This window comes from Lasiosphaeria miniovina, assembly GCF_030549165.1.
Source record: "Lasiosphaeria miniovina strain SMH2392-1A chromosome Unknown B0T26scaffold_2, whole genome shotgun sequence".
In the NCBI taxonomy this organism is placed as follows: Eukaryota; Fungi; Ascomycota; class Sordariomycetes; order Sordariales; family Lasiosphaeriaceae; genus Lasiosphaeria; species Lasiosphaeria miniovina.
In genome coordinates, this window is record NW_026848221.1 from 4150951 (window position 1) to 4165028 (window position 14078).

The following is a 14078-nucleotide window of genomic DNA, read 5'->3' on the forward strand; positions in this document are numbered from 1 at the left end:
CGGCAATGTAACGTTAGTGGTTGCAGCCGTCCACAAAGCAGCCAATCTAGATAATCATGTTGGCGAGACCGAGGGCTTAAAACGCTCCTTTGATGCTGCCTTCTCACCCGTCAGACTAGATTATGCACCTGAGCGCAAAGGTGTCACATCACAATTACATCTGTTATCTGATATGTGAGTAATTGAGTTGAAATCTTAAGGTTCTGCCAGTGCCCGTTGCTGTGACTTAGCTTCGTCCTGCTGCCCTCACTTGAGGTTCTCGTTTTAATGAATTATCCCGACTACTCAGGACGAAATGATCGAAAAAAAGGTTCAGCATCAGATACAGCAGTCCGATCGGCAACTTCATCTCTCCCACCAACCGCCATCCAGTAAAGCCCAACCAAGCAGTGGCTGTGACCAGCATGGAATGCTTGCCACATTTTTCTCGCCGTAGGTTGTGAGAGAGGTGTGCATTTTGATTTGCTGTGGTTTCATGTGATTTGACAGCCTCACTCAGACTCTCACTGCCACACGTCTATCCTCTTACATTAAGTCTTAACAAGTGAACTCATGTCAATCGAGGTAGTCTATTCGTGAAGGTATAACCGAACCGATCTCAACCAAGCTGCGTGGCTGGCTGCTACTTAAATTGCCTATCATTCAATCCACCTCAGTGCAAGTGAGGAAGTTACGTGGAATCACCCAGTATTACCTGGTAATAATACTCGAACTTACTGCCCATCACGGCGTTAAGCAGCCAAAAGCTTACGCCCCTAAGTTAGCCAACTCGGCTCAAGCTCGGCTTACTAACCTTGTGCATTGCCAAGACTTGGTCACAGCCAGAAGGCGTGACACACTCGATTCGGAGCCTGCTCTCAGAAGGAAGAGCTTCTTGGACACTGTCTCAGTATTACGACTGCCAACAAATGCGTGCCGAGCTCTATGCAACTCAACCCTAACCCTAACGGAAACGGACTGAATTACCCAAGTCCAAGATCCTCAACCCTGCTCTGCAGAGATTGGATGGGATTATTATTCGCCGTCCAATATGGGATCTAGTGGATAATTAAAATGGTAGCATACGTATCTTGCTTTAACATTCGCTCTCTCGAGCATCACGCTTGGTTGATGTGCGCAAGTCGAGTGGGAGCCGGCCCTCAGAAATATGGCCTCCATCCACAGCCTTGAAGATCCCCCCGCATGTGGCCATAGTGGCATGGACAGACCCAGTTACACCTAGCAGCAGCCTAAGCAGCAGGGATATCGAACTAATAATCACCAATCTTAATAAGAACTGACAGAGAAAGCCCGCCGGTTCTCTCGTGCGTGCCCGAGCATATAAAGTCTAGACCTTCCGAAACCATTCGTCGACTGCTATCCGTCTCTTGTTGTCTAAAACCGTTGTTTTCCCACCCAACGCGGGCAATGTAGGTTGAAATCACCATCCTGCAGTCCGCGAGGGGGGCATTTATTTTCGCTTCCTTCTCCCACTGGGGTTCGTTCTTGTTTCGGGTTACCCTTCGGGCGGGATCTTGTGTGCCCTGCGGGCTTGCGTTTCCTGGAGAAATGCCTGCGCTACCTACTGGTACTACCTACCACCTGACGACATCATTATTTCTATTTTGGAATAGGAATCGGAAAAAGAGGACGCCCGCGCAGCTTCTGAAGCACGAAAGCGACTGAAAGGAAGGATCTGCCGTGCAGCGAGCGAAAAATAAACCTTAAACCAAACAAGGTCCCCCCCTCCCCAAAATCCTCGCCTGCTCCCGCCGTCGCCTACCCAAGTCTCGAACAAGGAACCCAAGAAAAAACAGGGGAAGGGAGAGGAGAGGAGGGGACGGCCGATCTAAATAAAGAATGGCGGAGCGAAAAGGTTCGGAAGCTGGGCCGACAGCAGCAGCGGCAAACGCAAAACATTCGCATGCGATTCCTGCGGCATCATTCCGTGCGTGCGCCATGCATCATCTCTTTTTCTCACGTCCCCCCTTTTTTACATATGAAATTCCTCGACTCTGCTTGTCGCTACGCTACCACTTACATACCCAACATAACCTCGTTTGATATTTCTTTTCTTCCTTCTTTTTTTCGTATATATTTCCTCTTTTCCTCACGTCGTCATAACCTCGCCGTTCCCCACCTACCCCCTGTTCCCACTTTCCCTATCCATTCAGTACGTACTGCGCGCAAAACGAGAAGCAATAAAATCGAAGCGAGCAACAAGTGTTTGCCTGTGTACTTATCTATCCACCACGTGCGTATCGCACGCGTGGCTGTGTGAACGAGTTGTCAAAACCCAAAACCCAAAGACGAGACCAGAAGACTGAAGACTGATGGACAATACAGCGACACACAACTCGCCGCGGACCTGGTTCCTCACGTCGTCGCTGTCGCCGCTCTGCATCCGGCTGATCAGGCTGTTACTTGGCCACGGCGACTACGTGGTCGCGTGCCTGCCGCCGCAGGAGCTCGAGAACGACGAGCGCAGTGCCGAGTTCCGCGAGCTCGTCAACGAGTGCAAGAGCAACCGCAAGGACCGCGAGGGCTGGAAGGACCGCATCCGCGGCATCCGCTGCGATGGGCGCGTCATGGGCGCGTGCGGCGCCGCCGTAGCCGAGGCCGTGCAGGTGTTTGGCCGCATCGACATCCTGCTGTGCTGCAAGTACGAGGCCGTCGTCGGCACTGTCGAGGAGCTCGCCGCCACCCCCGCCACGCGCAACCTCGTGCGCGACCAGTTCGAGACCATCTTCTTCTCCCAGGTCAACTTCATCAAGGCCGCCCTGCCCCAGTTCCGCGCCCAGCACACGGGCCACATCATGGTCCTGACCAGCATCGGCGGCCACATCGGCACCCCGGGCATGTCGGTCTACACGGCCGCCACGTGGGCGCTCGAGGGCTTCTGCGACTCGCTGGCCTACGAGATCGCCCCCTTCAACATCAAGGTCACGATTGTCCAGCCGAACAAGGAGATCCAGAGCCTCACCAACAAGATCATCTTCGCGCCCCAGCTGCCCGCCGCCTACTACGCCGACTATGACGGTGGCAGTGGCAGCGGCGGCGGCGGCGACAGCGGCAGCATCCACAACAGCGGCGGCCCCTTGCCACCAACGGCGCCCAGCATCCGGGACATAATGAGCAACGTGCTTAACGCGAACCCGGACACGGCCGTCGAGCCGTCCGAGGACGAGATCCAGCACCGGTACCCGCACCTGCCGGCGGCGACGCTCGACCGGCTCGTCCTGGAGACGGTGCACGCGCTGACGGCCATCGGCGGCCACGAGAACCCGCCGGCGCGCCACATCGTCGGCTTCGAGGGCAGCATCGCCGTGCGCGAGAAGCTCAAGACAGTCACCGAGGAGATGGAGGACTTTGTCGAAGCTAGCCTGGCCGTCGACATCTTTGAGAGCGAGCTCAAGGACGAGGCCCGCGAAGGGCGCGCCGCCATGGCCATGGCCATGATGATAGACGCGCACATGACGGGGACGGGGTACGGGGATGGGATGGGCGGAGGTGGAAGTGGAGTCTGAGAAGGATATCTGTGTTCATTTGAGGGGGTGGGTTACCGGAGGTGCTGTCCCTGGGTATTATTTCTTTGGATTCAATTTTGTCTCTCAGGTTTGTACATTTGCCTTGGATTTTGGTTATCTCATAGCGTATCTTCCGTGGAGCTGAAAATATAGGGGCCATTTTTTCTTTCCTTTTCCTTTTTCTTTTTTAGATTCGTATGCCGCGATGTGCTAAGGTGGAAAGGCGGAGTTCGGTTGGACTATGTCAGGTACAGGCACGAAGCACGTATTTGCAGCCAAACCATCGTCTCCCGTTTCTTCCAAAGATGATTATCTGACCATTTTATTTACACATATGGTCATTTCTCGTGTTTCGAATTATAGATACTTTGGGTCTCTTATTGATTGCCTGAGATAAGGGGTTGTAAAAGGGGGAAATGTGTAAGGTTCCGTAGCGCAGGCGCCCACAGGTGACAAGCACCCCGCCGTAGCACAGCCTTGAGTCTGACTGGCCGGCAGGCACCAACAAGCCAATCACGGCGCCCACAGTCCTTCAGGGGTCTAGACGCTTGGGCGCACACAGGCCTGTCTAAGTGGCCGTCTGCGACTTTATTCAGGTACAGCGCAGTATCGAATTGCCCGTAGCCGAAGCCCAGGTATTTGGGTGCATGGGCTGGAAATAGGTAAACCCTTTGCGATATCAAATTTCCCGTTGTTTTCAACGACACGCTTGCGCCCACCGACCATACACAAATCGAAAGCGCCGCCCCCCAAGACGACTGTGCTCGCACTTGGGACAGGACCAACAACTGCGAATCCGGCTCCACCATCGTCAGCAGGGCTCGCCGGCACTGCCCTGCCCGATGCAGCGCCGCTTCGCTCCCCGTCTCGACCATCTCGACATGTCCTTCTCGCCCCCGGCCTGACGCTGCTGCTGCCGCCGCGCGCTATTATGACGCTCGATCCTCTCGTGCCCGTCGCGCCCGCAAGGGTCAGGGCGCTGGTCGTGCCCATCGGCCAGATCAAGCGCGACCGCTTTGCCGTCTTCGTCGACCGCCTCAATGTCGAGAACATCGTCCACCTGCGCGACGTCACCCCCGATGGCCGCCCCAACCGCAACATGTTCTCGCCTCTGGCCTTCCCCGGCGGTGCCATGTTCTACGAGCTCATGACGTACCACCCCCCGCCCTCCCACATCGCCCTCTCGCCCTTCGACCGCTACCGAAAGCCGCTCGTGCTCATTGCCGTGGCCGACGGCGTCGAGCTCCAAAAATCAATGTTCAGCAAGCGCCACTCGGGCGGCAGGACCGTCGAGGAGACAAACATACGCGCCCTCACCCAGGAGCTCGAGGACCTGCGGGACCACTATTCCCAGATCCTGGTGCACCAGGTGCTGATCTTCGACTACCTGCCCTCCACCGACAAGCCAGTGCCGATCCCGGAGGGCCTCGTCACTATTCCGCCCGCCGAGAAACACCTAAGAACTACCATGAAGACGGTCATGTGCGATGTATCGGCGCTGTTGCTCGCCGAGATGACGACGCTAGCCAAATCCTACGAGGGCAGGTCCTATCTGGACTCGCCCGGCACGTCTGCCTCTCACACGGCCAACGGGCTGGATGACTTCAGCGCATTGGGTAGGAGGAACTCGCAGTACTCTCTGCCCGTTGGCTCGCGGTCAAGCTCCGCGGGTGGCATCAACGACAAGATCCAAGCGCGCATGTCCATGCCGCCCGTCCCCTTCAAGGGGGGCTCGCCGCTCGCCTCCAGCAGCTCCACTCCCGGTCGACCTTCCACCCCTGTCGGCTCCAGGAGCGGCCTTGCAAACCCGCCAACCTCTTTTGACGACTTTCCAGCGGGGGGCGACTCGGTCCCCACCAGTCCCGAGCAGCATGCGCGGCCCGGCACGTCGGAAGGGCACAGGACGCAGAGCCAGGACAGAGTGGCAGTTCAGGGGTTTGGCCCGGGGGGAATCAACGAGAGGATGAGAACCAAGACGAAATGCAGAATCCAAGTCGTGGTGGGCTCGCTCTATCTCCAGGCCGGCCTGTGGAATGTTGCCATCAGGGAGCTCAGCGAGGCCGCCACCGTGGCCAAGTCGATGAACGACCATCTTTGGCACGGCAAGGCTTTAGAGCTGGCGCTCATCAGCCTGTTGCTGCTGGGATGGGCGGGAATCGAGTTTCAGGTGCCGACCATTATGTTACCTCCCCCAGAAAAAGGCACCGCCCTCGCCGCCGCCATACAGGACGCCGAGAGCAGGGATCCTCAACAGCCCCGGTGGCTGCGGAATCTGCAAATCTACATTCCCGAGCTACTAGATCGCATCTTGAATTTGTATACGAGGGTTTCGGGCGAGCATCTGCCGCCGCTACCCCTATCCGAGGCCACCATTAGGTCCTGCAGGATGCTCGCCGCTCTTCACATTGCCGAGGGGCAGCTGGGAGCCGAGTCCCTGGACATGATAGTCTTCGGCAAGATACCCCAGATACCGCTGACCACATCGCCACGCTTCACCATCGTGCCGGTCCGCACGCAAATAGTTGCTACCTTGTTCCGCGCCTTTCCAGCATCTGCCTCGGAGCTCTTGACCACGGTGGACCGGATTGTAATACTCAGCGGCATTGCCTCGGTCCTAGGGATGTTGGGATTCCAGAGGAAGAAGGCTATGGTCGTCAGGGAGCTAATCTCGGTTCTGGTCGGTGGGCTGGTCGAGGCGAGAACCCGGGGTGCTGCCGACGTCGGTATCCACCCGGCGGCCGGGCTCGTCGGCCTCAATGGCCTCAACGGCCAGGCTAATGGCGCCAATGGCGCGGCAGCCTCCCTAGAGATTGGGGCAGATGACGTTGAGCAGGGGATAGAAGCCTTCCTAGGACTCGTTCTCAAGACGTACGGGGTTGTGGCCGACAACCTGGGCACCGCCACAGCTACCGGCGAAGTCAAGGACGACTCCGACGCTACCATTCTCTCAATAATACATAAACAATCTACGGCAAGGCTGTTCGGCATGCACCAGGTCAAGCTCAATATCCTTCGATCCTGCATTAATTTCTCCGAGGCTCTGCCAGACTTTGCTGGAGTCTTGAAGTACTCCAGCGACCTCTTGCGGACCGCTGGGAGCGGCATCGCCCCTGGCCCGCGCCGCGAAGATGCCTACCCGACAATCAGTAGGGATGAGCAAATTCGCTTGGCTAGCAATATCTCCAAGACTTCGAACTTGTCCAAGCGGTTAGGGATGGGTCATTTGGCAGCCGAGTATTGGGACGAGTTCCTTGTCCGTGGCGTGAAGCTAGAGCCGCTACCTGTCACGAGAACCCCTATTCCCCACGCCAAGAGCGTCCTCCCAGAGGTATCTACAGCAAGAACCTCGCAGGACGTAAATCCATTCATCTACAACCCGTTCTTGAAGAAGTCGGACGCGGTAGTGGAGCGCATGCTGGTAGCCGGCGAGACGGCGAGCTTCCGGCTCACGCTCCAGAACCCCTACGAATTTGAGGTGGAGATTGCAAGCATCCGGATAGACACGGAGGGCGCCGATTTCGAATCGGCAGTGGAGAGCACCGTCATCGGCGCCTACCGGACTCAGATATTGAGGGTAACCGGCGTGGCAAAAGGCGCTGGGCCTCTGAGAGTTACAGGGGCTATAATCAGGGTGCGGGGCTGCCGCGAGAGGAGATTCCCCATCTTCACGGAACCGTGGGCCCCCGAGAACGAGATCAAGATCAAGGCCATCGGAGTTGCGGCCCTTGACGTGAATTCTTCGTTGTCGTCGCCGGCCATAGAGCGTCTCACGCCAGTAACCCTGGAGCTCAGCGCCATCGCAGAGCAACCAGTGGTCGTGGTCAAGTCCTGCACGCTTCCCCAGTCATCGGTTATGATCCTAGAAGGGGAGCGTCAGGTCTTTTCCGTGACGCTCGAGAACCTCTCCACCACGACTCCGGCCGACTTTCTCCTCTTCTCCTTCCAGGACTCGACGCAGGAGCCTCTCCAGCTGGCCCTGAGCAGCCGCGATGCGACGCCGTCAGAGCTCTACGAGTACGAGCTCATCCTGGCCAAGAAGCAGGCCCTGCGGCTGCGGAAGCGGGGCGACAGCCGCAGGTTCATCGCGCCGGGCGAGACGGCGACGTTTGACTTTGAGATTCTCGGGAAGCCGGGGCTTACCACCGGTCTCATCCAGATCGACTATGCTCACCTCGGTGTCCCGCAAGACGAAGTCGGCGAGACTTTCTACACGCGACAGGTTTCCCTGGCGCTCACGGTTACTGTTAATGCCAGCGTTGACGTGACCAGGGTCGATGTGCTCCCGCTCCACGGCAGCGTTCCCGAGGCTCTCTGGCTGCGGACGGGCCACCAAAAGGATACGTCTGTCGAGAAGCCGACGATGGATACGCACTGTCTGCTGCTGGTGGATCTGCGCAATGCCTGGCCGAGCCAGGTGCACGTCGAGATTGAGTGCGACGATGGGTCAAAGGTGGAAGATGACATCCTGCCTGGAAACACGAGTCGTCTAGTGCTTCCGGTGAAGAGGATCTATCTGGAAGAGCCGCACGCCTTCATTCCCGCGCTCAATCCGTCGCGGCAGCGGCAGTTTGTCTTTAGCACGAAAATTACACCCGACGTGGAGCGCGCCAACCGCGAGGCGTTCTGGTACCGGGAGAAGATTCTCGACTCGCTGAAGGGCACGTGGAGGGCTACGTCTGGCGCGGCTCGGAGTGGCGATATTGAGCTGCGGAGCATACGGCTGACGTCGCGCATGATTGAAGCTGTCAAGGTTGACGAGGTCGGCATCGATATCTCGATGGTGGACCCCGAAGACGACGATGACAGCAGCAGCGGAAGCAGCAGCGGCAGCAACGTGGTGGCCGTCGACGAGTTCATGCAGGTCAGGGTGCGCATCACCAACCGCACTGACCAGCCCATGTACCCGACGCTGCGGCTCATGCCGGCGCTCCGCCACCGGCCACAGAACGTGGCGCTCGACTTCACGCGCAAGTTCTCGTGGAACGGCACGCTGCAGCAGGCGCTGCCGCTGCTGCCGGCGCGCGCCACGGCCGAGGTCGTCACGGGCGTCACGGCCCTCTGCCGCGGCGCCTTCGAGGTCGCTGCCAGCGTCGAAGAGACGCGCCTCTGGACGCCCACCTCGGACGAGGAAGAGGAGAGGGAGATTAGGAAGCGCGCGTCCAGGCCCAGGTCGGACACCCAGACCATGATGGATGCCGTGCTCGGCGCCAGGGAGCGGAGGATCTGGCACTCGAGAAGGCCGTGTCAATTTGTCGTCCGGGACCGGCGGTGATGAGATGTGTGGGCTTTTTTGTTTCTGCAAGGCCGCTCACTCGGAAGGGGCCATGTTTTGAATACAGCACAGCATGCATGCATAGCGTTGTCTTTTTGTGGCGAGGTTGTGGTTGGGTGTGAGTGCCTAGGTGTGAGTGATGTAAGGGGGTGAGAGACAGATGTGTGTGTGTGTGTGTGTTTGAGAACAGGGCTGTGGGAGCATTAGAAACTGGCATGACGATAGATACCTACTTACCTACCTACCTACCTACGAATACCTCATTGCTTACCCGCTGTCTTCCTGGGTATTTTGCCTCACTTTGGGAGGGGCGAAGGGTTGTGGCGAGTCTGCCAACTTTGCCGGGTCGTACATAATACCACCCCCTTTACTCCGTATTCTCACGCAAGCCGGTATTTTAGAAGGCTAGTGATGTAGGGATGACAGAGTTTCGCACTACAACTAAATGCGCAATAAATGTCTCCTACTAGTAACTATCGCAATGCCCCTTGCTTTACTGTAATCAGCATGTTTTTCCTCGTCTTTGCGTAAAAACTAGGGTGTCATTATGACGGCGGATGGCCTGAGAGAACAGCGGATCGGGTTAGGGTTGGTGCTACGACGCGGCTCGGGGCGGCACACGGAGCGGAAAACATTTTGGGTCGTCCCGAGATTCTTTCTTTCCAAGATACTTTTTTTTTTTTTTTGAATGCCTGCTTTCGACCGAGGAGGTTATCTACGACTTTCAGAAAAAGTCACGTTTTCTTTTTTTTAATTGAAACCCTTTCGCCGTTTTTGCTACCTCGGCGTTTTCTTTTCTTTTTAGCAAAACGTGGATTGACAAGACAGCTTCACTGCACTCTGTTTCTGAGTGAGACTCACTCGATGGGGTCGGCCCCGTCTTTGGCCGGCTTGTTATGAGCTAAGACAGCTATACCATACCAGCACCACAAAAACCACTCCGACCTAACCTGCCGCGCGTGTTATGGAAAGGGGGGGCGGCCAGATGGCGGGCGAGGGGCGGCGGCAGCAGCGGCCGAGGATTCTCTTCCTCGACGCCTACGACTCCTTCTCTAACAACATCACGGCCCTGCTGACCACCCTCCTCGACGTCGACGTCTCGGTCCTGCCCATTGACTCGGCCCTGCTACTCCTGGACAACGGCCATGACGCCGGCAGCAGCAGCTTGTTCCGCCGTGAGCTGAGCCGCTATGCCGCCGTCGTGTGCGGGCCCGGCCCCGGCTCGCCTGACAACGACGCCGACGTCGGCCTCATGAGCCGCGTGTGGCGCCTCGCCGAGGCCGACCTACTACCCGTCCTGGGCATCTGCCTCGGCCTACAGAGCCTCGTGGCCAGCGTCGGCGGCAAGGTCCGCCGCCTGCAGCGCGGCCTGCACGGCATGGTGCGCGATATCGTGCACCAGCCACTGCTGGACCGCGAGCCCCCCGAGACCACCACAGCCGCCGACGACGGGAACATCTTCCGCGGCGTGCGCCCTTTCAAGGCTACCCTCTATCACAGCCTTTGCGGCGACATTGGCCAGCACGCCGTGCCGCCCGCCGAGTGGGCCGACGCCCGCTGGCATCCGCTGCCGGCCTGCCCCGACTTAGTGCCGCTGGCCTGGGTCGAAGAGGACCGCAGTAGCTGTAGTAGCCCGGAACGGATCCTGATGGCCGTCAAGCACCACACCCGCCCGTTCTGGGGGCTCCAGTACCACCCTGAGTCGGTGTGCACCGAGAAGGAGGGCAACCGTGTTATTGTTAACTGGTTCCGCGAGGCCATGCAGTGGAACGAGCGGCGCGGGAGGATAGCTTCAAGCAATGCTGACGCCGACGCCATGTTTTCTCCGTTTGCCAGAGACGCGACGAAGCCGAGCTTGCTCTCGCAGCTAACGCCGGGCAGCAGTGCCATGGGGGCGAATGCAGCGGAAACTCGTCCAGAGTCGGCAGCAGCAGCAGCAGCCGGCTGGTGGGAAGATATGGAAGTTGACCCCTTGCTCCGCTCTGTGGCGGTGCCCCTGCCCCGCGGCATACAGGTCCCCGATGTGGTCGAGGCGCTTGACCTGGAGGGCGCAGAGCGCATCGTCCTGGACTCGGCCAATGCAGCTGCTTCAGCTGCGGCGCGCCCCGACGTACGCGGCAGGTATAGTATTATTGCTGCTGGCCTGGACGAGGCGCTGCATCTTGAATATCACACAGGCGACGACTTCGCTACCATGAGAGTCAAGTGCGTGGATGGGCTGCCAGTCGAACTGTCGCAGCAGGTGCCCCTGGCCAGCTACGGCAGCATCTGGGGTCTGGTGGCTAGTTTTCACGAAGCGAGGCATGTCGAGGCAACAGAGCCAGCCGAGGTCCCCTTTGTTGGTGGGTTTATGGGATACATCACGTATGAGCAAGGATTGATGGACATTGGCGTCCCCCTGGAACAGCCCCGACCGCATCACCGGCCGGATGTCAGCCTCGTCTGGGTCACAAAGAGCCTCATTATCGACCATCTAGCGGGTGTGGTCCACATCCAGCAACTCTGTGCTCACAACTCGGAGGCAGATGCCTGGGTAGAAAAGTCTGCAGCCAGACTGCTATCGCCGCAGCACACACAAAGTGCAAGAGTAGCCCACGACTTCGCCGCCCCGAGAAAGGATGGCCAGCACCACCACCACGCTGCTGCGGCGTACCAGCCGCCCGTCAAGATGCGGCGCCCGTCCAGAAGCACAACCATACAGACGCCCCTGACCAAGGAATACGAGCGGAAGGTGGAGCTATGCCAGGACTTCATTGCCGCAGGCGACTCGTACGAGCTCTGCCTCACGGACAAGACCCGGATCACGCGGCCACGGAGTGACTCGTCGACCACGGAGCATCCTGCCGCCCCGGTTGCGCGCAAGCAGCAGAAACAACGGCGACGCCGGTCGTCGCTCGCACATGTACTACCCAGCTCGTGGCAGTTGTTCAAGACGCTGCGCGCCCGCCAGCCGGCCCCTTTCGCCTCGTACCTCCGCCTTGGGGCGGTGACGCTGGTCAGCGCGTCGCCTGAGCGGTTCCTGCAGTACGACCGCGAGGGCCGGTGCTCGATGCGGCCGATGAAGGGGACGGTGCGCAAGTCGGAGGCGGTGGCGACGCTGGCGCAGGCCGAGCGCATCCTGCACGTGCCCAAGGAGGAGGCTGAGAACCTCATGATCGTCGACCTGGTGCGCCACGACCTGCACGCCATCTGCGGCGCCGGCAACGTGCGCGTGCCGCACCTGCTCAAGGTCGAGGAGTACCAGAGCGTCTTCCAGATGATCACCGTTGTCGAGGGCCAGCTGCCGCCGCCGTCTCCCGACGAGGAGAAGAGCAGCAGCCGGTACACGGGCCTCGACGTGCTTGCCGCCAGCCTGCCGCCCGGCAGCATGACGGGCGCGCCCAAGAAGCGCAGCTGCGAGATCCTGCAGCAGATCGAGCAGCACCACGAGCGCAGCCTGTACTCGGGCGTCGTCGGCTACATGTGCGCCACGGGCCGCGGCGACTGGAGCGTCACCATCCGCAGCCTGTTTCGCTGGGACGACGAGGACCACAGCCCTAGCCACAACACCGCCTCGTCTCCCGGCGTCGTCGCCGACAGGACGGGGGCGGCAGAGGGCGCCGCCAGCGAGCCCCAGGAGGTCTGGCACATCGGTGCCGGAGGCGCCGTCACCATCCTCAGCACCCGGGAGGGCGAGCGCGAGGAGATGTTCACCAAGCTGGCCGGCCCGCTGCGAGTCTTTGCGGATGGACTTCACTGAGACAGACACTATTTAGGGGGGATACGAGGCAACAGAAAAAAGGGGGGCCGATACTCAACGTATCATCTATCTATAGGAGGAGGTGGGCGGGGAAATTCATTAGTACACACATATACATGGATGTCTGCGCATTGCAAGGACGGGACGGCTGGCGTCTGTTTACCATAATTTCTTTCCCATTTCCTTTTTTATTTTCTGGAAGGAATCTAGATAGGTGCTTGTTAGAAAGCTCAACGGAGCGATTCCAGATCTGATAGGTGATAATACAAGCTTAACCTTTGTAACATAATATCATATCATATTATTTTCGTACCTGACGCAAAAGGGGGGCAATTAATCGTATCAACGCCTGGATATATAATTAGAGGGCTATATATTTGGTTGCTGGAATATCATTCTGTAGTGAAACTCGCTTTCCAAAATCGTCCCTTTTCGGAGGCTTGCTACTATTGTTGGCTCGGGAAGCTACAGCTATTTGACTGGCCCGTCCAACCAACCGACAGACTGATCTCCCCCACGATGCTCCATCCATGATGTTGAAGCGCTTAACTTGTACAATACACAAAAAAGAGAGAGAGAAAACAGTAGGAGACAGAAGACAAGAGAAGGGGGGGCGTTTTCGGGAAATAGACACCTCATCCTTTTCCTTCCCCCTCCTCCATTTCCGCCCCATCCTCAATGACAAACTCCATCCCACACCACCGCCCACGCACATATGACTTGATTAATGGTCAGCCAGGGGCTCTCGGTCCAGCTCTCCTCAGCTTTAGAATTCTTGCTCCTCCTGGAAGAACATGGCGAAGCTGATGATGGTGCCGTAGATCAAGAGACCCCCGATGATAGACATGAACATGGCGGGGATGTTGATGAGCTGCGAGTTGGCGAGGAGGACGGGGAGCGCTAAAAACCGGAGGTTGCTTGTTAGCCAACTTTGTTTCTTGTGATCTCGCGCGTGGGTTTCTGCGCCATGCACCACTGATATATATGATATCCATACACACACACACACACACACACACACACATACATACACATACAGACAGACAGAGAGACAGAAAAAACATACCAATCCCCATAACCACCAGGAACCCCGTGCAGAAGCGGCCCAGGTCCAGCACAGCGGCGCCCGAGCTCTCGACGAAGTCGTCGGGGTTCGCGCAGTGGCTGCAGATCCAGTTGGGCACCGGCGCCAGCACGTACGTCGCCACCACCAGCAGCGGGTAGTACACCTTCCACAGCGCGCACGACAGAATCACCAGCAGGAACCCCACCGCCAGCACAAACGACAGCGCGATGATCGTCTTTAACCCCGCCGCCGGCATATTGGGCTATTTTTCTTGGGAGAGGTTATGGGAGCGATAGAGAGGTTAGGAGAGGGAGACAAGCACGGCGTTCTCCCTTTTCGCGGGGTTCAAGAAGGGGCGTTTGATTTCTCTGGCGGCCTTCTAGGAGTACGGTTTCGCAATCGCTTTTGGCTCCGCGGGGGAGGTTGCGTACGTACGGTATGGTGGGTGTTGCGCCGGCGGAGTCGGTCGGGATGGGGCGGGCTCGAGGCGTTTAG

The 14078-nt window shown here is 58.3% G+C and overlaps 3 protein-coding genes across 3 annotated transcripts; 2 read left to right on the forward strand and 1 right to left on the reverse strand.

Moving 5' to 3' along the window:
• Positions 1–1839: 1839 nt before the first annotated feature.
• B0T26DRAFT_738478 (transport protein Trs120 or TRAPPC9 TRAPP II complex subunit-domain-containing protein) lies at positions 1840–8778 on the forward strand (the record flags this gene model as incomplete). Its single annotated transcript, XM_060443596.1, has 20 exons — positions 1840–1927; positions 2326–3466; positions 4476–4743; positions 4774–4794; positions 4828–4875; positions 4912–5075; positions 5115–5151; positions 5194–5365; positions 5402–5433; positions 5467–5574; positions 5614–5832; positions 5872–6027; positions 6070–6117; positions 6151–6924; positions 6964–6981; positions 7015–7236; positions 7270–7281; positions 7312–7803; positions 7843–7949; positions 7989–8778. The coding sequence occupies 20 exons, from the start codon at positions 1840–1842 to the stop codon at positions 8776–8778; spliced, it is 4917 nt and encodes a 1638-aa protein (XP_060300827.1).
• Positions 8779–9449: 671 nt separating this feature from the next.
• On the forward strand, positions 9450–12904 carry B0T26DRAFT_696249 (ADC synthase). The gene has a single exon (XM_060441340.1). The coding sequence runs from the start codon at positions 9743–9745 to the stop codon at positions 12515–12517; it is 2775 nt and encodes a 924-aa protein (XP_060300828.1). The 5' UTR covers positions 9450–9742; the 3' UTR covers positions 12518–12904.
• On the reverse strand, positions 12819–13974 carry B0T26DRAFT_152193 (vacuolar protein sorting 55-domain-containing protein). The gene is made up of 3 exons (XM_060433468.1): positions 13584–13974; positions 13363–13417; positions 12819–13151 (listed from the first exon to the last, which is right to left on the reverse strand). Exons 1-3 carry the CDS (start codon positions 13837–13839, stop codon positions 12989–12991), a joined length of 474 nt encoding a protein of 157 aa, XP_060300829.1. The 5' UTR covers positions 13840–13974; the 3' UTR covers positions 12819–12988.
• Positions 13975–14078: the final 104 nt, after the last annotated feature.

Coding starts and splice junctions, on each gene's coding strand:
- B0T26DRAFT_696249 (XM_060441340.1), top strand. CDS start 9,743: ATGGAAAGGGGGGGCGGCCAGATGGCGGGCGAGGGGCGGCGGCAGCAG.
- B0T26DRAFT_152193 (XM_060433468.1), bottom strand. CDS start 13,839: ATGCCGGCGGCGGGGTTAAAGACGATCATCGCGCTGTCGTTTGTGCTG. Junction 13,418..13,583: donor CCTGGTGGTTATGGGGATTG/GTATGTTTTTTC, acceptor TCCGGTTTTTAG/CGCTCCCCGTCCTCCTCGCC. Junction 13,152..13,362: donor AACATCCCCGCCATGTTCAT/GTCTATCATCGG, acceptor GAAAAGGATGAG/GTGTCTATTTCCCGAAAACG.